The 23078-nt window shown below is 44.5% G+C and overlaps 1 protein-coding gene across 4 annotated transcripts in view; it reads left to right on the forward strand.

The window, feature by feature from the left end:
* TOM1L2 (target of myb1 like 2 membrane trafficking protein) overlaps window positions 1-23078 on the forward strand; it is a 51652-nt gene that overhangs the window by 27595 nt on the left and 979 nt on the right. The window contains exons 7-15 of one of the 4 annotated variants that reach the window (XM_088174250.1): window positions 3-119; window positions 2744-2877; window positions 5386-5434; window positions 6253-6376; window positions 7157-7280; window positions 9543-9618; window positions 12704-12769; window positions 20265-20324; window positions 22838-22874. In XM_088174250.1, the coding sequence (XP_088030376.1) occupies window positions 3-119; window positions 2744-2877; window positions 5386-5434; window positions 6253-6376; window positions 7157-7280; window positions 9543-9618; window positions 12704-12769; window positions 20265-20324; window positions 22838-22874 (787 nt within the window). The remainder of the gene's footprint in view (window positions 1-2; window positions 120-2743; window positions 2878-5385; window positions 5435-6252; window positions 6377-7156; window positions 7281-9542; window positions 9619-12703; window positions 12770-20264; window positions 20325-22837; window positions 22875-23078) is intronic. The other 3 variants (XM_088174251.1, XM_014871101.2, XM_014871110.2) reach the window with 3 other exon arrangements.

The following is a 23078-nucleotide window of genomic DNA, read 5'->3' on the forward strand; positions in this document are numbered from 1 at the left end:
AGATTGCCCGGCTGCGCAGCGAGCTGGATATTGTTCGTGGGAATACAAAAGTGATGTCTGAAATGCTGACAGAAATGGTACCTGGACAAGAGGATTCCTCAGACCTTGAATTACTCCAGGTAAGTTTCCTAAAAAATATGATTCTGATCTTTCTGTGCTTGTGTTTCTCTGGGGAGTGTGTTTAGTTGTAGCTCACTTCACAGCCCATGCTTGGATACATGATGGATGTGGGCTGTGCCTGACCCTGGCAAGTGCCACCACTTGATTTTCTTCATTTGTTAAAGCTTCCAGTGACAAGGATTTCCTGACTTCCCTTGAAATTTGTCCAGTGCTTTCCTCTTTGTGTAGCTAGAAGTTTTTCCCAATGTTGAATATCAGGTCTCCTTTACCACAAGAATTGCCACAGGTTCTGTAAGCCCTGAGCATTCCTGCTTCTTTTACACCCCCCATCACCACCTGTACAGTGTCAAAACATTCCAGTCACCATGCAGGAAAAAACCACTCCATATTACCATGTGGACTAAATAATGCAAAGGGTCTATGGATTCTCTGCCACTTGAAATCTTATCTATGAACTAATTGTCTTTCCAGAAGATGAGTTTTCCTCAAGATGTGGTGTCTTCAGGCAGGTGCTCAAGTGAAGTTCCATGGTGTCCAGAAGGCTAGAATGGGTAATCAGGAGGGATTTCTTTCCTGGAAAATCTCAATCCAGTGCAGCACGGTGCATCTCAAGAGGGAAAACAATATAAATCAAGCTTGTGTCTCAGGCTTCACAATTATTTCCCAAGGCCAGTGGTCGTGGGGTGACCTTTTGGCTGAGGAAAGTCACAGAGATCCACAAATGAGGAGCATTGCAGTCTGACATTCCAGCTTCTGCCCCTAACATGGGGTTTACCTTTCCATAGCTTCAGAAATAGCCTTCTGTTTTGATCCTCCAGCAGTGAGGATGAGCTCCCACAGCAATCCCTTCAGAGGAAGGCAGGGAATGCTCTCTGTGACACATCAGAGTTTGAAATCCATCCAAAAACTGGTCTCTCTCATGCAGTGGCATTGTGTGTTTGTCTCAGAGCCATCATGGCAGCTGATGAGAGGCTTTGCAATAAAGAGCCTTTCAGTCACTGCCCATTTGGGTCGAACTGCTCAAAACAAAAGCAGCTTCCAGGAAACCATGACAGGCCGAAATCGAACAGTTTGCTTACACTGAGAAACAACCACCAGCATCTTGACAGCATAACCTTAGAGCACAGCTTTAAGGTGAAAGAACTTGATCATAAAATGGAGTGACAGCATCGATTCTTCATTCCAGCTGGTTCCCTTGTGTGACTGGTGCATCCTAAATCTGAATCACAGAGCTGGGGAAGAGCCCGTTTCTGATCACAAAGGATGGTTAGTCTTTTGAGAGCTGGGTGCTGCGTGCAAGGACTCCTTGCTTTGAGGTTTATATAGCCCTCCTCCTTAAATAATTCCTGACATTTATTTTCTCCAACAATCAAATGTAAACAGCCTGTGAGAGAGCCAGCTCTGAGCAGAATAGATAGGTACTGTCAGCCCTCTCGGAAAGGCAGCAAACAAACCTCTGAAATGTCACAATCTGCTTCGAAAGTGATGGGATCAAAACTGACATTGGAGAACACATTCCTCAAGCTGTTAAGGCAGCTGGATTGCACTAGGTGAAATTTATCCAGAGCTTAGGATGTCAGACCATGCAAGGAAAACAAACACATTTTTGCTTTCATCCTGAAGGTTGCGTACCAACAAGTCATCCTTGTTTAGTGCTGAATTTTTGCTGTGAAGTGGAGCTGGGAGGAGCAGAAGATGACAGAGGGACATGCTTTAGCTGGAATGTCAGTGCCTATTGAAGTAAAACCATTGGCCTGATCAGAGGCACCCTGGCATACGTCACATTTCTTCTTGCAGTTCTCCTCAGCAGACCAGTTTGACCTTTGGTCTAGAGGCCTTTCAGGACTACAGAATTCTGCTAAGTAATTGGTGATGGAAGAGATGTCCTGGAAGCATGAGAACTCCTGGTCTAGGCAAACTGAAATCCAGATTTCTTGATGAGAGGCTTCTAAAATAAATGCCCTCACTCTGCGTTCCTTAAAACGTTCTTTTGAAGCTCCCCATAGCCTTTGTGCAGTCTCTTGTCTCTGCATTTGCTCAGTGGAAGGGAGCATTTCTGTGTCTCAGTGCTGGAGAGTGTGTGGAGCACTCACCTTTTCATGCTCCTGCTGCTTGGTTTGTCTTTACCCTCATGTTCTCTGTAGTTGGTAAGTTCTGTGTAACCAGCACTTCTCATCCTAGCACACACTTAATACTTGTGGTAGCCCTGATGAGCCTTTTTCCCCCCACGTTCCACCATCCACATCATTTAGTTTTTAAGGATGATAGTGCCAAAAAGAGCAGATTGAATTTTCCTTGAAATCTCTTTTCTGGGAAGGTGTTGTATTAACATGTTTTATTCTTAAAACAGATGACTAAAATACAGATACTTATTTTCTGAAGTGCTCAGAGTTAAAGAAGAATCAGGAAGTTGAATTGTGAATAGGCTCTCAAGGTTTTATGCCATCATCTCTTGAAGGGCGTTTGATTAGATGTGCTTTTGGGTGACATTTAATCATGCAAAGATAAACTTGTCTTAGTGTTTCTCAGCTGGGGGATATGTTTGGCTGTGAACAGAGCTCAACTAAATCTACTTATTGCTTGTTGCTTATCAGACTGTGTGTGCACAATGCATTCCTCCTAGGAACTGAACCGAACCTGCAGAGCCATGCAGCAGAGAATTGTGGAGCTTATCTCAAGAGTGTCCAATGAAGAAGTCACAGAGGAGCTGCTGCACGTGAATGATGATTTAAATAATGTCTTCCTCCGATATGAAAGGTGGGGCATCTCTCCCAGCAACCATTTACATTCATTCAGGGTTTTTCACTTAAGAATAAAATAGGTCAATTGGTGAAATTGGGCCTTCTGGGCCAAGGGTCCAACATGACACAGAGAACCAAACCACAGGAACCATTTCCACAGTGTTTTTATGGCCTTTTATAGTAACATTCCTGTTTCAGTTGATTCTTTTAATACTGTGATCTTCTTTTTTGTACTATGCATTGAATTTTTGTGGGGCATATCCGTAAAATGCAAGGCAACTTTGTGAAAATGCTCTGAATGCAGAGGCTCAAGTCTGCAGGGCTGTACAGGTGTAAGGACTGGAGACCAAAAATAGCACAGCCACAGTCACTGGTTCCCCTGCTAGCCCAAGCTCTGCACAAATCTCTGTGCTGTTTCCTGGCTTAGGGAGGCTCCCATGAGCTGTCTCTGCCCTCTGATCTCTTGAGCTTTCCACTCGCAGTGCTGGTGCAAGGGGAGCTGCCTGAGGTGGGCGGGAGCATCGTGCATGCAAAGCGTTTGTTTTTAAGTAACCCTTCAAATCTTGAAAAAGAAAAATAAACAAAAAAAAAACCCTGTCATGTGCAGAGCTAATGTTTCGAAGAGCTGGTCTGCAGGAATCATCCCCAGGGACAGGACTTGGGGCACAGGACTTTCGACATGCCAGACAAAGGCGCTGTCAGGCACATCTGCTGCAGGAGGTGACACGTGATGCTGCAGTCTTGGGAAAGTTTAATCTTCCCCTTAATCACAGGCCTGGGGAGCGAGGCACTAAAGAGTACCCTTTGTTCCTTGCTCTTAGCACAGGGCTTTGTTTCTCAAGCCTTTAAAAATAAATTAGACTCTAGATCTGTGAATTTCTGCTGTCACGGCAAAGGCTGCAAAGACGACTCAGTGCCCTCGATTTTGCCTTTGATTTTCTCGTTCAGAGGAGATGGGGCAAACTTTGAAACAAACGCTGGCTTTTTGTGTGAAATGGTGTGTGTTTCATGCACAAGCAGGATCCTACAAGTGGCAGAGTGTAGCTATCACAGAGGTTTCGCCTGGTCACCCTTAATATTTTTTCTATTTCCCCCCATCTGCAACTTTGCTGACTGTGGCTGATGTGTTTGTAGTCATTATTCATGAAAGGGGAGCTGAGTGATGTTAGCAAGAGGTTTGTGGTGGAATAGCTGCACTGGTCTGAGCATTCAATAAATTCCAGTTCCTCCTCTGCTATTCCAAAAGCTCCACATCCATCATGCTGATTCCTAGCACAGGGACCAAGCTCTGTCAGTGACTCAAGCAGGAGCTCTGGCCTTTGCCGTGAAGCCTTGGGATGTAAATGAACAGAAGCCTTTTGGTGAGAAATGAGGTGGGAGGTGTCTTAGGTTTCCAGCAAAGGGAGTTGGATTTCCAGTAATAGCAAACACCCACAGTTTCCTAAAATTGAAATTTGAGCCTGAATTTGGTTTTGCTGCCTTTTAAGTCTGCATTTTACTCTGTTACATTAAGAAAACATTTTAGTTTACTTGACATTCCCTGTTTTATTTTGTCCATCTGGGAGAAAACCCGGAGGATTATATGAATATTGTGGACTTTTTTCTGGAGAGAGGGACTACTTTCAAACCTCCATGGTGCTTTTCCATGGTAAGGAAGGAGATCAGACTGGCCTCAGACAGGCCATAGGAGCAGGTAGTTTTGAGTTCACAGAATCATAGAATGGTTTGGCTTGGAAGGGACCTCAAAACTCATCTAATCCCAGCCCCATTCCATGGGTGAGGACTCCTCCTAGACCAGGTTGCTCAAAGCTCCGTCCAGCCTGGCCTTGAAGATTTCATGAAAGCTGGGTTTAGGTTTGTGACCCCAGATGCATGGAGTAAAGAAGAGATCAGAGCTTGACTAGCCAGACTTCTCCTTAGAAGTATAAAGGTTTTAATCCAACATCATTACTTTTCCTTGTTGGAAAGTACCTGTGACCATCTTTGAGTCGACTCAGGATGTTTTAAGCAGTGAATCTGCTGTTCATTGTCCCTCGTGCCAGCGTGCCTGGGTTGGGCTGTGCCACACACATGGCTCCTCATTTGCATTATTGCAGCAAGAGGGAGCTGGTAAGTGGGAGTGAGATGAGCTGTGGTGCTTGGCTTGTTGAACTGTGAGCATCAATCTTGCTGCAGTTCCCCCTGTCCCTTGGCTCACACAACAGTCTGTCACAAAGCACTTAATGATTAACCCCCCCCCCCCAAACCAAAAGACAAATCCTGCAGTGTTTTTCAAGCATGTGCTGCAAGATCAGATTAGTCAACTTCAAATCCACCTTTGCCAAGAGTGCAACTTCTCAGCAATCCTCCCTTTGTCCTGGCTTGGAGTTAAAGCTTTCAGGCTTCCCTTTGGAGCCAGAGAAAACAAAGTTCAGTGGCAAGCATGTCATGACTTAGTTATAAACTCATGTTTTTTATTATTTATTGGTGGCTTTGATAATCCATGTCGGTTTTTGGTTTGTTGTTTTGTTTTTTTTTTAAACAGATTTGAACGATACAGATCAGGACGCTCAACACAGAATGCCAGCAATGGAGTAAGTACCTGACTGCCTTGATTCTCTCCTACCAGCTGTAGTACTATCAGTACTATCAGTAGTATCACACCTTTTACCTCCCCATCCTGTGTCCTGCCTCTACTGGCTAATGGTGGATGCCAGGAAAAGTAAGAATGTGGCAAAGCCCAAGGGACAACTTTTAGCTCAGGAAGTCACTTCACACTAAAACATCTCTGTGTTTACAATCCTTGATGGATTTTCATTCCTCTGTTAACTTTTTTGATTGCTTTTGAGTCCATGTGGACTTTAGGAGTTCACAGTGTCCTTAAGCAATAAGTGCCACAGTTTCACAATACATTTTTACATATTTATTTTGCATTTATATATAACAAATATTTTGTTTACATTTGAGCAAGTCACTTAATGGTTTTTGTTTGCTTCACCTAATTTTCCTTCACTCTGTCTTACAGTACCACTGTTCAGGTTAATTTTCTTCATGCCATTCATAATTTTAGGAACCACTCTCATCTCCTGTTTAAGCAGCCCCTTTCCAAGCTGAAGAGTTCTAATTATTCTTTAAATGAAAACTCTTTTATAGTTGTTTTATAGTGTTCAAGGTCTGAGTTCACGATAAATCTGTACTTCTTTTACATTTTCTATTGTTTACTTTGCTTTATCACTTCTGCAGTGTGATGCAAACTTCAGCAAAGACTTTGTATTGACACTTTAGTCACAACAAATAAGTTTTGTTTCTGAAAACAGTTTATACCTAATGTGGAAAATTTTGATGTTTAATGTTGTACTGCAAGAAGAAATTTCTGGCACGTGTAACTTCTGTGTTTCTTGTGTTGTAACAGGTACTGAATGAGGTGACAGAAGATAATTTAATAGATTTGGGTCCTGGCTCTCCAGCTGTGGTGAGCCCAATGGTTGGAAACTCAGCACCTCCATCTTCACTTTCTTCACAGCTTGCAGGGCTTGGTGAGTGCCTGATCTAGATCATACTCTCCACTATCTATTAATGTTGCCATGTGGCCTCCAAAAGGTTTGGGTATTTGGCTTACAGGAGGATCAGAAAGCATTCCCACTGTCCTGTACTGTGACAACCTGCAATTGAGAACCAGCCTGGCACAAAGGGAGGGATTTATTAATCAGAGGGAAAACTGATGGAAAGGGTGCAGGTTGTTGTTCATAGCAGAACTTGTACTGCTACTTCTATTTCTGCTTAGTTATAGTTCTCTGTGAAATCAGCCTGGTGAATGCTCTTGATTCTCCCTCTACAGAATCTTTGGGTGAAAGGTTTTATGAAACTCTTTAGTGGTTTACATTAAACCAAACCAAAGATTGTGTGATTGGATCACTGGGTTTGACTGGAGGTTTTCCACTTCTTTCAGCACTGCACCAATGCATGTTTGAAAGTGTTGGTTTCACAATCAGTAACTGAGAGAAAACACTGTGGAGAAAACTACTGTCCATGCCCAAAATTTGGGACTGTGTTAGTGACCAGTAAATATCTCAGGATATTGGCAGCAGATTCACACCAATTCCCAAATGCTGGCTTCTTGGTGAGGAGCATTTATGGAGTGGTGCTTCCAGGATGAATTAGGTCATCTCTAAATTTTTCTTTTAAGAACATGTGGTTAGCATCCTCCAGCCTTTTTTGAACAAAACTGTCCTCAGTGCTGCAGCTCTTAATGGTGATGGTGTTTGCATACAGTTTGTTATTTCACTGGTTCACTATTTTTTCTCCTCTGGTTGCAGACTTGGGCACAAACAGTGTCAGTGGCACACTCAGCTCCCTCCAGCACAGTAATCCTAATCCTCGTGATGACTTTGACATGTTTGCACAGACAAGAGGCAGCTCCTTGGCTGAGCAGCGAAAGAAGTAAGTTGGATTTTATCTTTAGCACTGAGTCATGGCACTGCTGTTTCCTAAGGGCAAAAGTCTGAAACTTCTTGACTTCAGACTGAAAAAGTAGTTTTAGTGTATGCTTTTGTGCTTTCAATCGAATCATCCTTTTGGTTGTTATTAATATGAGCAAGTGGAGAAGTTCCTGCTGCTGGACAGAGCAGACTGGCTGGGTACTGACTGTCTTAGTTAATGAGCTCACTGGAAACTTGGACGTGTGCTTGCCTGTGCTTCTGCCTTCTCCTCAAGGCTTGTCATCCCACCCACCCATGTCTGAGATACAGGAACAGAGGGGTCCTTCACCTGAAGGTCATGGATCTACTTTGGTGACTGAATTACTGTCATCAAAGGCTTGGAAACAGAATTACCATCCAGTTAACTCTGCTTTTAACCCCAGTCAGACTCTCTCAGGCTGTCAAGGCAGTGTAGCTTGCCTGGCTCCATGCTACCCCTAATTTGTTTATATGCATAGGGCTTGCATCTCTGGAGCTGCAAATCTGGCAGTTTCAAGGGCATTTAACAGGTCAAATTATTTTAATGTAAAATAAATCTATGCAGTTATTAAGAAATCCTTTGATCCCTGTCAAGTGATACTCAATAAAAGACACACTCAGGTATTTTTCTTTCATATATTGTATCTTGTCTCCTGGCTTCAGATTTTAGAGGAAGTAGTGGCTACCAGCAGTCAGAATACCATCAATATCTTGTCTCAAGCTAAGAAATGTTGTTAAATAGTTTAGCAAAAATTTAGAAAACTTGAGCCTACCAATATATTGGGCTCTTTTATTTGCAGTTATCAATATAGCTGTTGGTACTGCCTTAGCTGTGATATCAGTGCTGAGAAGAAATGCTCTAATCTAGAGGGATAAGCCACCACTGGAGATTTTGGGCTAGGAGCCTTAATGTACAGTTGGAAAGGAGATGCATTGCAGGAGAGATCTAATTGAGGTCCCTCTGTCTCTTGTGCTAAATGAAGCACAAAACTACTCTTCCCACACCGTACCTAATGGAACAAGGAGCACGGATCATCCATGATTTCACAAGGGAGGATTGCTCTATCTTCCTTGCATTGTGCACTGTATAAACAGAGCAGCAGGGAGGAGGAAAGGCATCAGTGAGACATGCTGTGGTGTGTAGGTGACAGCTCTGGGTGTGAGAGCTCTGGGTGCTGTGCTCACAGCTTGGGAGAAGCCAGCATGAGGAGGAGAGAGGGCTCCCCCTGCTCAGGCAGGCAGCCCCTCCCAGGAGCTGATTTAGGGGCACGTGTTTGTGTCTGCTGCAGCTCATGCTTCACTACTGTGCTCTGTGAGATGATGCTGCTGCCTCTTTCACCTGACTGCTACATGTCCCTTTTGCATTGCAATTTAAGAAGCTTTTAACAGCTCTGTAAATAGTGCATTTCTTTGTCTGCTTCACTGCAGTTGCATAATTTTGTCTCTCTTCGAGTCTCGCTCTGCTTCCCCCCCTATGCACACGTCAAGGTCAGGCTTCCAGATGTCATCTCCAAATCTTTGTTAAACATAATCTGCAATCAGGCCTCTTTTCACAGTCCCCCACTTGCTCTTGGACCTTCTTAGGTTGTCTTATGACCTGTTTGCCTGCCTTTCATACTGCTGATCTTACTCTCTTTGCTTGAAAGTGCTTTCCAAAACAGAGGAGTGGCCTTTGTACAGAGCAAGCTCCTCTTCTTGGGGTACACACAGTGCCCTCCAAGTCTTGTTAAGAAAAAGAATGTGCTTTCTGATCCCAGGGGAGTAGATCAGGGTATCCAGAGTACTGTTCTCCTAAGAGGAAAGGCTGGGAGAATTGGGATTGTTCAGCCTGGAAAAGAGAAGAGATTGGGGTGACCTAATTCCAGACCTGAAGGTAGCCTACGAGAAAGATGAAGAGAGATTATTTATAGGGGTCTGGAGTAACAGGACAAAGGGGAATGACTTCAAACTGAGAGTAGGGTTGGGTTGAATATTGGGAAGAAATTCTTCCTTGTGAAGGGGACGAAGCACTTTTCTGGTTGCCCAGAGAAGCTGTGGCTGCCTCATGCCTAGAAGTGTCCAAGGCGAGATTGGACAGAGCTTGGAGCAACCTGGGGTAGTGGAAGGTGTCCTTGCCCATGGCAGGGGTAGAATGAGATGATCTTTTAATGTCCCTTCCGACCCAGGCCTTCCTACAATTCCATGATAGCTCATGGGTGACTGCTGAACTTGCTTTCTACTTCTGTGTTTTGTTCCTTTCTTCCAGCGTGACGTACGAGGATCCACAGGCTGTCAAAGGACTGGCATCTGCCCTGGATGTTCGGAAACAGAACACAGGAGGGGTAGGTCATGGCTCTGTGTTTTGTTCCCCGTGTGGAATCCAAGCTGGAGGCAGCTGCTTTGACTGAGCTTCTCATTCTGTATTCCAGCAACGTGGTAGTAATGGCTATTTTGAAATTGATATCTGGGAGCAAGTACTTGCTCAGTAATGATCTCTAAAGAGATGCAGCACTCCAGTCTAAACGACTTCAGAATCATAGTGGGTAAATTCTCCTGTGTCCTTGCAGCTTGTCTGGGGAGTCCAGCTCTTTAGCTGGAATTACTGCTGAGAGGAATTAAATGGGGAATGTCCTGTGAACACTGATGTGCATTGGCTTGATTTGGTTTTGCTTATGAAAGTCTTAATCTACTAGACTTTGCTCCAAGTGCATGGATACACGAGTGAGTTACAGGGAGAGAAGTGATGCAGGTTTTTAGTGCTTCACATTCTTTGCCCTAATTGCCCTCGCTCACAGCCTGTTCTGGTTGCCCAGGGCAGGCTCTTGCTCTCTTGTGTGGGCAGAAGAGCCTCATGTGCTGTCACCTCACAGCAGCTGACACTTAAAACATGGGTGTGAGAGCTTGGGCAGCTTTGTCTGCATCCCTCGGTGGAGGCAAGAAGTGAAGGAGCTTCCAGATCATCCCTCGACCCCTTTCTACCACCCTGCTTTTTAAAACTGTGCTGCTCTTTTGTATGCAGCTGTGTGTAAATATTTAGAGGCCAGAGCAAGTTCAGAGCCTTTTCCAGTCCAATTTTGGGCTATGATGACCACTAGGGAGCACGGCAGAGCCAGCATAGCACAGGAGAGCCAATGCAGTGTGCACATGCCTCTCACCGGGGAGAATTGCCTCCCCATGCCTTGGCTGATCCCACCCTGCTTCTTTCATGACATGAAGTGGAGTGCTCTGGGCAGCTGGCATGCCTGGCAGCTTGTGCTCCAAGCCAGGGAGAGTTTGTGTTGGGAGCCAGCTGAGGTCAGATCACAGCTGCCTGCCTGCCCGTTCAGTGGGAGCAGGGCCTCAGCTCTTACAGAGCATCCCCCAGCCCACAAACCTACCTGCTTCTTCCTGTCCCTGTCCTTCTGCAGGAAGGGTAATTTACAATCCAGGTCAACCCCATGACCAGCTGGAGCTCAGCCCTACAAAAACTCACGGCAGCAGTACTGAGGGAAAAGGGAAAGCTTGAGGAGGCTGGGACAGAAATATTCCTTCACAGGAATTCCTGAATCCAGTGTGACATCCCAAGCCCCCAGTATTACTGAGCTGTTATTGGCAGGACCTGGGGAAGGATTTGTAATTCTGCTCTTTGTTCCTGGCTAACCAAATGCAAGGAGCTTGCATTTAGCTGGTCAAGGGGGCTGTATTCCCCCAGAGGCCTCAGGGTCATGTCTTTATAGCACTTTTGTTACCAGCCAGTTCTGTGCTAAGCACCAGCACAATGTTTCATTCACACCAGCAGAGCTGCTGCTCTGCCCTAAGTGTTATCAGTCCAAAGGGCTGTGGCTAAGCTCATCTGAGGGTCAAAGTTTTTTGGGGTAAATGCCTTATAGGTTGTGGATCTTGGGGCTCTGAGTTGTCAAGACTTTCAGCCTCTTTTCAAAGGTCCTGGAAACTGTATCACGTAATCAGAAGAGCTTATTTTGAAATGCAATTGCTCTGTAATTGGTAAACACTTTTTCTCAACTGTTGTGAGGCTTGTGGGTGTCTCTTCTTAAAGGAAATAAAAATTAAGCTCTCCTAAAGTTACCAGCCCCAGCATGTGTAGCAAAAAACTGGCAGTGCTCAGTAAACGAAAAGACAGGCTTTAATTTGGGTAGAGCTAATTTAAGAACAGCTCTGGGGAGGAGCCAAAAGCTTTGCAACACATTCTTCACACCCGTCTCGTTCCAGCACAGTTGTCCAGTGGTAGAATTCAGCACATCCGACGTTTCTAATGTAGTCATTCTCGGAATGGTCTGCAGAGAGGAGGCTGATCACGTGGCATTAGCTGTCTTTTAATGTGATTTAGCAGCTGGAAACAAGATGAGCTAAAAATACACTGTTTTCTTAATATTGCTTTTCCATGTTGGGAATTGCTTTTGTTGCCACAGAGTTGTTGCATGATCACAACTGGGAGGAGAGGTGTCCAAGAAACAATTCTCTGGTGTTACACAGGGAGTATGAAATTGGAATGATTTCCACCCCCCCCTTTTTTTTTTTTTTCCCTCAGAAATGGAGACATAAAAGATTGCAGCTGATTCTCCATTACCTGTGTTAATGGGGACAGGCGAGGTGTCCCGTGTGTGCAGTGTCTGGGTGGATGTACATAACTCACCAGTGGCTCTCTGCTGAGCTCTCCCAGTTCTGGGCTGGAGCCACTGCACTCTGCTGAGCCTGAGCAAGCCCCTCCAGAGCTGGAGATGACTCTGCATCCCACCCTGGCTCAGGGAGGAGATGCTGAAGGACACAAAACCATCTTAGAGTGTTTGTGGTGCTGTGCCGTGCAGTCTGCAGCCTGCTCAGGGGAGCTGGATGCATCAGCAGTCCTTTAACCTCTGCGCTTTTCAAGAGGGGCAGTTTGAAAAGCTGCCAGGACACTGCAGCAAACTGCCCTGACTTCCCCTGCACCCAACACCATCACAGAGCTGCTGTGCTCTCTGTGTGGGGCACAGTCTGTCTGCTGAGGGCAACGACATGAGCAGCTGTGCTGCGACCCACAGCTTCATAAACAAGGGGGCTCCACAAAGTATTTCCAGTGCAGTTTCACTGACTGCACAAGCTTGTACAGCCTCACTTTTCCTTCTTCTAAGAAGATGACAAACATCAGCCTCACTACTAGCCAGTGATTGGTTTATTTTATTATTGCTTTTATTTTAAAGGACATCATGGAAGGAGTGCTAAAATACTGTGAACTGTCTATAGGAAGTGCAGAATTCTGAGTGAGGTCTGTCCCCTTATGGACAGAGCTGACAGGCAGAGGAGGACACAGCTGCTGCCAGAAGCTACTGTAGGAAACTCTGTGTGTGTATGTGTGTGTCTGTGTATGTGAAGTTTTTAACTGTTTTATTACTTGATCACGGGTTGTTGCTGTGGTTTCTCTCTTTATGGACCTTTCTGTTCTCAACACAGAGGAGAGGTAAAGGTGGGAACTCAGACATGGAGCCCATAGACAAGTGGCTAATTACACAAGGAATGGTGAGGACTTCACCAGTGAAGCAATTCCTACTGCCCACCCCAGTTCCTGACCTAGAATAACCATCCTCCATTCATCTCTCGTCCTGCCCTATTGAACCGCTTGAAATCGGACAGTACAAGGAGTTTATTTCCCACCTACATCATTACCTGGGGCAAAGGAAAAGATTTGCACCAATTTCTGGTTTATACAGCACAAAGACCTGTAAACAACTGAATCATTTGTAGGATCCCACGTCACCTTCAGAAGAGGCCTGGGGATCCAATTGGTTCCTTCTACTGTCTTGATTTATTTATGCAGTATCCACTTTTCGAGGGATAAACACAAGTCTCATGGATCTTATTCATAAAGAGGACACTTGCTATCTGTCTGTAAAGCAGCCTTTTCTGGTAGTGCTTAGCTTCATGGTCTGGAATAAACAGAGGGAAGTTGTAGGATCATATGTAGTTGAATGGAGTAATGTAGGGATCATTCTTTATGCAAGGAAGGGAATGGGAGAACTGCTGCCCAGATTGACATCTTCGACCCCACTGGCATTAGGAATCAGACTCCAAAAGGTACAATAGTGTTTCTGGCTTTAAGGATTTAATTCCTATGTCTGGTGATGCCAGTGCCTTGATAAAATCAGGTTTCTGAAGATCACTGAACCTGTGCACATTCTGACCTTGTTTGAAGTTGTCCTTCATCAATGTGCTTGCAGAGAGAAGTTCAAAGCCTGCTTTAGTTGCAGAAGCCAGAGGAAAGGAAAAATAGCCTCAGCTATGCCTTAAAGCCAAGTTCTAAAACCATTTTTTTGGACGATGTAATCCATCATTTTAAGTGTTGGAGATTAGTACCAATAATGTGACCTAACTAATAATGTAGAAAATCCTCCTGAGACAGTCCTGGCTGCAGTCAAGTTCAGAGAGGTGCAGGGAAAATTCCCTTTGCTCTGGGGTGTGCTGGCAGTGAAGCATGTGGGGCTGGGCACCAGGAAGCCCATGGAGCAGGAATGTCTCGCTCCAGGGACAGTCCTGAATGTCCCAGACTAAGCTGCCCAGTGCTTAAAAAGAGAAACATCCCAGAAAGTTTAAAGTTTAGAAAATCCAGAGTGTGCAATATTTATTCTATGAAACACTTGCAGTTATTCTTCTGGATGTAGGGCTAATCTAGATTATTTCTCAGGGCCATCTTGGAAATTTGGCAGAAGTTTGCATGGCTGGTGCACACGCAGGGAGGGGACAGGTGTTGTATCTACCTGCCCAAAAGAGCACCATGCCTGCTCACACACGTGGATAAGCCCACTGTGGGTACCTGTCCCTGGGAGCCAGAGTGTCATTTTGGTGCTGTCAGATACCCACGGCTCACAAGGAGATTGTGAAAAGCTGTAAAATGAGCAGCAGTATCAGCTTTGCCTCTGATCCTGTTGGCTGTGGCTCACAGAGGCTCTCACTGTTCAGTGGCTCTGTTGCAGCCAGGGATGTGCTGTGCCACTGTTAGATGTTCATCCATAATGAATAATCCAATGATTGAGTTAGTTCTTCTTCTTTGACTTTCCACTGTTTACAAGAGCGGGGAAGCATGAAATCAGCACCCCTGCTGTTCACACCACTCACACCACTGCTTTATTAAAAAAGCAAACAGCATATTCCTTCATTGGCTTGTGGTTATTCAGTCTGGAAAAAGGATACTGCAGCATTCATGGAGGCATATGGATTTGGGGAGGGAAGGGGGCCTGGCTGTCCAACCAGTCACTGCTCTTACAAACCTTTCACCTTGTTTGTATGCTAAATACAAGAGAGAAATACCTAAAATAGAACTAAACTAATCATTAACTCGGTTTCTCTCTTAACTGGCTGTAGTTCTTAACAGTATTTATTAATATGACCTGTAGCATTTACAATGCCAGTGAATAACTTAATCCCAGGTATGAACTTGATGTGCCCACTCTGTGGGATGCTTTTTGTACTTTGATGAGGAGGAGAGGGGTGAGCTGACACTGCTGTTCCCTGTGCAACACTGAGACCACTCCAAAGGAATTCTCCACCTGCCAGAGTGGTTCTCACATCTCACGACCTGACATTGTTCTGTACAAACTGGGATACATTTCAGCTTTGGGTTGAGTCCTTCCCACTCCATTTCTCTGCATCTCAGTTCACCACACACCTTTACAGTCTCTAACTCTCCTCTCCCAGTGCATTTGGCAGTGTTGTTCTTATTTCCACTTAACCTGTAGTTCAGTCTGCCATCAAGATGATGCCAGAACCATGGAGACAGACACAAGCCACACTTTATCCATCCTAGCTCTACCTACAAAACTAAAGTAGATAAAATTATATTGGCAGAAAGTGTTTCTGGCTTTTATATGACTGAGGGGTGGCAGGTGAGCTGTTCCAAGTGACATATCTCTGCAGTGTGAGGTCGGGGTTTTGCCATGCAGGGATCCATATCAGCAGCAATTAGGCACAGACTTTACCACAGAGCCACATTTTAGTGCAGGTAGTCTCAGTTCCCTTCTCATGAGATTGGACGGCTATTGAGATTTGCATTAATATATTCCTTTCTTAGAATAATGTGTCAACCCACTCACTTACCAAATGGGTTATTTGTTATGCAAGTGAGAAGTAGGTGTTGCTTAAGCCACCATATCAGGATATTAATTGGGGCAGTGGCAAGGGAAGGATGAAGCTGAACCAGAATTCACAGAAAGTGATATGAGCACCACTCAGCATTCTATCTTGACTGCCAGCAGCATGCCTGGCTGGAGAGGAGAGCCCTCTTTGTAGGGAAGATAGGTGAGTAAAGATTAAATGAAACAAACCTCAGTTAGTAACCTAGTGGGATGCCTCTGTGTGCCTTCAAGAGAGAGACAGGATCTGAGATGTGGAAATGCCTTGTGTGAGGTGAGACTGTTGAATAACATCATCTTCTTGGAGACTGAAGTGCTTGAATTGTGGATAAGCCCAAAAACAGACACGAGAAAATCACATTTCTTCCATGTGGAAGGACCCCTCTCCCTGTTGAAGGCAAGCAGGGGCTTTCCCTTAACTGAAGACCACGGGGGTCTCCTCACCCAGCCGTGGTTTTTTTCAGAGCATTGTGCAAGGACATCCCAATCCCCCGTGTCAGGGAGGGCTGGCACTGTCTGGACACGCCTGTCACATCCAGATGTGCTGGTTGTTGTACGGGCACAACAGGCTCTGCTGGGGAACGTTCTGCAGCCGAGCTCCTGCCTGCCCCCTGTGCCACGAGTAACCAAGGAGTTAATTTAATCCTCACACATAAACTCAAGCATGTCCTAATATTGAGGCCAAGCAGCTATTTCAAGTTCACAACAGCTTTAAATAGATGGTAAGGCTGTAGTAGTAAACTGGAGTAGCCTGGTATGCTCCTAGTGCTGCTGTAGGAATGGCAGACCTGTACTAACCAGCGAGGGGGAGTGAGCAGCAGCTAACCAAGAACTGGTGTCAGCTTTGTTAAACATCTAGAAAGATATGGAATTAACTAAGCTATTACAAGGCAGTAGTCTAGCAACAATTAGCATAAACCTTGTTAAACATTTTAAGAACATTAATGAGCTCACCTAGAGACCTGAATTGTCATTTCATACCTGCTTCTTTTCCAGTGGGATCATTTTTAATAGAAATAAAATGTGATAATAATAATCTTAAACTGTCTTTTTAAGGGTAGAATATTGGATTTTATGACTTCTGAGGAAATATATTGGCAATACTCTTTGGCTTTTGATTGCTAGTGAGAACATCAACACAATCTAACTTAGATAAGTAGGTACTTGAATTCCAGGTTCCTGTGGGTTTTGTGGGATTGAACACTCACTTTTGTTCTCCCAGCCCTCCTTTTCCATTTCCCTTTCAGGACTGTTGAGATGATCCCATTTGTAGGATTTTCCAAAGACTAAATAAAAAAGGAATTTAAACAATCAGCCCAAATTTTAATTAAAGCCAGTTACTTAAAGTACCCAAAAATATTTTGTGACTTAATTTCCATTTACTTGAAGTATGGACTAAAAAAAAAAATTTAAAAAAAAATTCACAATATCTTTATACAAACAGCTTTTGCAGCCAGCACTGACTGTCTGGGGATCTCTCTTGTCAAGACTGAGAGCTTCACTCGACCATGGAAGTTTGCATAATCAAAGTATCAACACGACAGTGTCCCATTCCAGAGGTTTTTCCATGTAGTCTGTGGCTGCCGTTGCTGTTTGTTCCCAGAAACTGTTGTCTTTTTTTAATGTGTAAACTAGTTAATTTATTTTTACATTGCCTCTGTTGGAATTTAGGGATTAGTTATAACAAAATTCCCCAGCACATTTTTCAGTTTAGGGCTTCTGAAAGGGGAAGACTTGCCAAGTACCCAACTGACTGGCAAAAACTGAGCTTCTCTGTATGGTCAGTTTAAAATGAAAAAGTAAATGGTACAATGTTATTGTTAAAATAATTTAAAACTTCCAGTTGCTCTTTGAGAGTTTCCTCCCTCTTTATTCTTGAACAAATTAAACCTGACACGTGTAACCCATGTTTTATGAGGAAATGGGGCTCGGAGTCTGAGGAAAGTAAACTGGAAGTTTGTGCATGGAAGGAGCAATGGATACAAATCCTCAGCACTTCTGTGGGTGTGCTGGGAGACAGGGGAAGCTTTTTAAAAGGTCAGTGCTGAATAGCAAATGGCTGACACACTCAGATGTTTATCTTACAGCTTTGTCTGCTTCTCTGCAAGAAGTGCTCTTGCACTTCTGAGGGTTTTGTTTGTTTAAGTAGCTCTAGCTGAAAGTAGAATTCCTTTTTTTGCTTTTTTTTTTCTTTCATTTTTAAAAAATTCTTACGAAACATCTCTTGTGCTGCTGAGCTGTTCTTCGAGGACTTCTGCAAATTCAAGAGTCCTGTGATTCTCAGGAACTCAGTACTTGATCAGTCATATGTCATATTTTCAGGATAATCAAGATTTGAGCTGCTGTTCTTCTAATACAGGGACACAGTACTGCCACACTTTTTAGAACAGCTGCTCTTATATTCATAAAATCATAAAATCCTGGAATGGTTTGGGTTGGAAAACAAGATACCTCATTCCAGCCACCTGCCAGGGGCAGGGACCCCTCCCACTATCCCAGGCTGTTCCAAGCCCCATCTAACCTGGCCTGGAACACGTCCAGGGATGGAACAGACACAGCTTCTCTGGGAACCTGTGCCAGGGCCTCCCCACCCTCATAAGGAATAATCTCTTCTAATATCTAATCTAAATCCACCCTCTTTCATTTTACAGATATTCCACCTGTCCTGCCACTGCAGGCCCTTATCCAAAATCCCTCTCCAGCTGTCTTGGAGCCCTGTGTTCCTGTAAATTTTATTCACAGAAAAGGAAAAATAAACCAGCTATTTATCTCCTGCCTTCCATGCACTTGTTCTTATCCTTAGAGAAACTTAAGCACCTTCCTGAGCTGCAAACCAACCAACAGCTCTGAGGCTGCACCTTCCACAGTGTCATCAGGTTAAGCAACACAGGAGAGGCAGCAGTGCAACTTCTGCAGTAGATTTTAGGTTGCTGTAGGCTGAATAAATTAATTACTTTATATCTCTAAAGCCAGTATTTTATAAAGCTGTTAAACCAAGGAGACAGTTTTATAAGATGCATCTTGTCCTTGGGAAGGAGCGTGTTGGAAGGTCCTTGGAGCTCTTCCCTTGTGAGTGGCAGTCTGGGCCAGCTCTCAGCAGCTTCAGCTCACACTGTGTGTGAATGACTCAGGAAATCAGAAAGGGGCAGTTTCCCTAAACCCAGCCCATTCCAGAGAAAACGGCAGGAATTTATTTTCTGTTTGGGATCTTTATGAATGGAAGCAAAATGATGCCTTGTACCTCTGACCCCGGGAACTGTCATTTTGTCCAGCAATCTGTCAAGTCAGAGCCGCCTTCCTGGTGCTGCTTTTTGGGGGAGATGCTTTGGATTGAGTTCTGGATTTCCAATTCCTTGACACAAATAACTCACTTTAGCATACCTCACCTCAAGCAAGGGCTTAACTGGCCTCCTCAGTACAAAGGACCACTTGATTCTGTGAAAAAATTCCTGAGGAGCTTTGCTAAACAGCCTCAGCCTCTGTGATCTGTCCATCTTCCTCTGCTAGAAGTGCCTGAGAAAACTGCATCTCCCAGGAAATGCATCTGCAGAGCCTCTTCCAGCTTTTCTTATTGAATCACAGAGTCATTAAGGCTGGGAAAGACCTCCAAGATCATCAAGTCCAACCACTAACCCACCACTGCCAAGGCCCCAACTAAGCCACATTCACAAGGTTTTTTATCACTTCCAGGGCAGAATTCCTGTGAGAAGTTTCAGGCAAAGCTGTAGAGAACCCCTGAGACCTTTTCCACCTAGGAAAGTCCCTCTCTCAGTGCCAGGTCTCCTCCCTGCCAGCCCCACTGCTTGGCTGCCGTGTCCTGGCCTGGAACTTACATGTCTGACATTGTTTTCCAACTATTTTTCAGGCTGTCCTTACCAGATCTATTGTGGTGTTTTCCTGTTTACCTCTGCAGGCCTCTGTTGTATTTAAGCAGTGTAGTTAAGTCAGGAAATTCTACACCTAATAGTCAGTAATTTCCCTTTGCTGACCCAGTTACCCTTAGCACTGTGTGAAATCTCTGCCTGGTGCAATCTCACTGGTATTGTGACCAGTTCCACTGCAGGGGCAGAGGCAAACCTTCCATGCCTGAGTGTCAAACTATCCCTGGAGCCTGACCTGCTCTGGAGAGCCCTGCTACAGCTCTGGGGCTGTGCTCTCCTCCTCTGCCCCATCCTCCTCCTCCTCCTCCCTCACCTTTGAGACTTTGCTCTGGCACACATTGGGCTCTGCTGCCGAGGGTCACCTTTGGCAGAGGAGTGGGAACTGGAAGCTGGGACAGTATTGCTTTAAACCCTTGTGCCAAGGCTTGCCAAGGCTCAGTGGGGTGGTGGGAGGAGGATCTGGGAGGAAGCATGACTGTACCCTGGGCTCTGACTTCTCCACCTGCAGGGAAAACCAATTTGTTTTCATAGGCGTGTTGCCTGAAGACTTTGAGCCCCTCTTTTTTCTAACCCTTCACTGTGGCTAATACCCATTTAAAAAAAACAAAAGGTGTAAATTTAACATTTCAAAACCTAACTGATATCCAGTATTCTACCCTTAAAAGCATTTCACGATCAAGATTAGAATCATCAGTCCATCTTGATGGTTTTAATATGTGGTCGAGAAGTTACTCATCTTACACTGGCATCCAGTCACGTCATTCCCCATAATCTTTCTCTTGTTTTTTTTTTAGCCTTGTTGTTCATAATTTCCTTTCCAAATTGTTTCTTTATTTGAAATGCCATTTATATTTTGTTGCCTTTTTTTTTTTTTTCCAGCACATCTTACATCTTTGTTTTTGTTTTGTTTTTAATCTTATTTCTGGCGTTTTCCATCGCTCTGTGGCCATGATTGTGGATGTGTTTTGGTTTTTGCCTGCCTTGCTGTTCTCTCGCTGCACTCCCTAGATCCCTGTTGCACAGTCCTCTGTCATGGATGACATTGAGGAGTGGCTCAGTACCGACTTGGTGAGACTCTTTATATTTTCATTTTTCACTTGCACGGGTAACTTTGAATGCATTGCTGAGTTCCTGGTACTTCTCATAGCGGGAAGCAGTGAAACTTCCCAAGCAGAGAGTTTGGTTCCCTTTGAAGGGAATATCTAAGCAGGAGTAGTCAGGGTCGTGTTCAGCAATTCAATCAAAACACTTTTTTTTCTGAGCTGTTTTATTTTCCCTTCTCCATGTGAACATCACAGAATAGCATGTGTTCTAGAAAACGTGGGATTCTGATCCTCAAATAGGGAAGTATTAAATATGGGCTGAATTTTTCTGCACCAGACTTAAAATCCATGTTTAAAGCTGCATTATTTAGACAGGATCTAAGTTCATGCTTATGTTGAGGCATGCTTTTAAGAGATGCTGGAACAGGGCTTAGATTCCTTTCAAATCAAGATGTCTTTGTTAAACTGGCAGGCAATCTTGACATGTTTCATAACAGTAATAATAAAAAATTATAAGTCGCCCTTCAGTGTTTATAACTTTCTCCTAAATGATTATTGTCTGGTAATTATTAAACAAACAAACAAAAAGCAGAACAAAAAGTAGCTTTGCCTTCACCCTGGAGTTTGTTTTGCTGTCCCAGTTCACATTTGCTTCAAGCAGGATACAGCTAGTACACATTTATTCTATATTTTTTTTTTCAGTGTAAACATATGACTCAAATCAACCAAGTGCGTTTTGGGGGGGTGGGGGGTGGGTTGTGTTCACACTCTTCTTTTAAACATGGTTTTAGTCAACTGAACTTGTACTCACCACATCCCCAAGGATCATCTCCTTCCATTCTTCCAGCTTCAGGCAGAAAACTCCCAACTCCTTAGGGTTTCCCCCAGCCCCTTGCTGCTGCCTGCTCAGCTCCCAGCTGGGAGCTGTGGGATTCAGCTGGAAGCAGAGCTGCAGGCACACTTTGGCACGTCAGCCCTGTGCTCTGGCACTGGAGGAGCTGGCTGTACTGGAAGGAAGACAATTCTCCAGCTCTCCAGAGGTGCCTGAAGTGCTTAAACAGATTTTGGGTTCAGTGTTTGATTTTGGCAGACTGACTGCTGGCTGTCTCTGAAATGTCACTGGGTTCCAGCTGCAGGTAGGTTTGTCAGGCCTCGGTACAGGAGTCACTTTCAAATTGAATTACAAACTGGCCTCATTTTGTTAAAGAAATACAGTAAATGTAGCATGTCCACTCTGCTTAACCAATAAACTTTGGTCTTTGCCATTTAAATTAATTTAGAGGGAGAGAAGATCTGATGGAGAGATATGGAGGTAGCTCTGTGCATCTGTCATCCCCAGCACAGACTTGCACAGAAGGAACAAAGCAGAAAAGTGTCCTGGAAATGTCTGAGCAAGCCTGGGTATGTCCTGGGCCCCCATCCCTATGTGGGTGCAGCAGAGAGACGCCTGTGAAAATTTGGACTGGATTTTTGTTTTTCACTCTGGGTCACCTCCTCCTTGATTTGTTAACAGCTCATTTCAATTCTTTACTTCCCAGGCAAGGAAGCTGGAGGTTAGGTTAGGTAATTGTTATTTCTTTACCCTTTTTGGGGTACACTGGGACAAACGGCAGCTCTGCCTGTGAAGAGGCTGCTGTGTGAACCTTTGGAAACCTCAGTGCAGTAGGAAGCCAGGAGATGCTCAGGCTCTAAAATGTGAGGCCAGTCAGGTATGTTCCCACTCCTGGTAGAGAAGCCAAGTATAGACAAATACTTTACTTTTCCAAAGCAGTTTCAACATGAGGTTTTCAAACAGTGTTTTTACCTATCTTAAACATCCTGATAGATTGACAAGGATGCCTGTGCCTGGAGTTTTAATTTCATTATTTGAAATGCACATTGAAATGCACAAACTGGTGGAAATGCAGTGACCCTGTGGCATTCCCAGCCTTTGATTCTGATGGACAAACAGTAACTGCTGTCAGTATCCTTCATCCAGCTCACCCTGGTCTTCTCTTTGTACAGCATGGGCACAGAAAGCTGCTGTATTTTTGTATGAAACCTAAAACGAACTCTCACAGGAGGAATGTTGACCCCAAACAATTTTGCACGTGTCCTTTGTCAGCTAAAAGTGCATTTCACTTGAAAACACAATGCAAACCACCGTCCTGACTTTTTTAAGGACTGTGTGACAGAAAAGATGCCATCTGGTACAGTGTGTGTGTGTGACTCACATAGCTCAGATTTGGACCAGAATTACTGTCTGAAGGGGAAACAGCGCTGGACTGACATTCAGATCCAACAGGGAAAGCTTAGCTATCCACCAGCAATCTTCAGAAGCACCTCAGTGCTCATCCCCCTGCTCTGCAGCACAGTAAAAGTTCAGTCCCCACTGGCCTCCTGATGTGGGAGCTGTGTGATTTCCCCAGGTCGCCCTGCTCTGATGGTTAATATGTGGAAACAAGTGGTGGAAACTGTCCAGTTGTATTAAAGGTGGAGGGGATGACAGGGAAGGGGAAACACTGCCTGTGCTCACGTGCCCTTTTGTTCCCATTGCAGAAAGGCAACGAACTGGAAGAAGGAGTGACCAGTGAAGGTAAGCAGAGATGCCCGTGGCTATGAGCCATTCTCAGGTTAGTTCTCAGATGGAATTTGCTTTGATCCCTGCTGAGATGCTGCCTTCTCCCTGCCTGATGTTCCCTAGCAAATGCTTCCATGCTCAGAAAAGCAGGAGGGGAGCATTTCACAGCAAAAGGCTCATATTTATGGTGTGGGGAGCCCTCCTGGCTGTAAGTGCTTC

The sequence above is a fragment of the Sturnus vulgaris genome, chromosome 16 (genome assembly GCF_052056855.1).
Source record: "Sturnus vulgaris isolate bStuVul1 chromosome 16, bStuVul1.hap1, whole genome shotgun sequence".
Classification (NCBI taxonomy): domain Eukaryota; kingdom Metazoa; phylum Chordata; class Aves; order Passeriformes; family Sturnidae; genus Sturnus; species Sturnus vulgaris.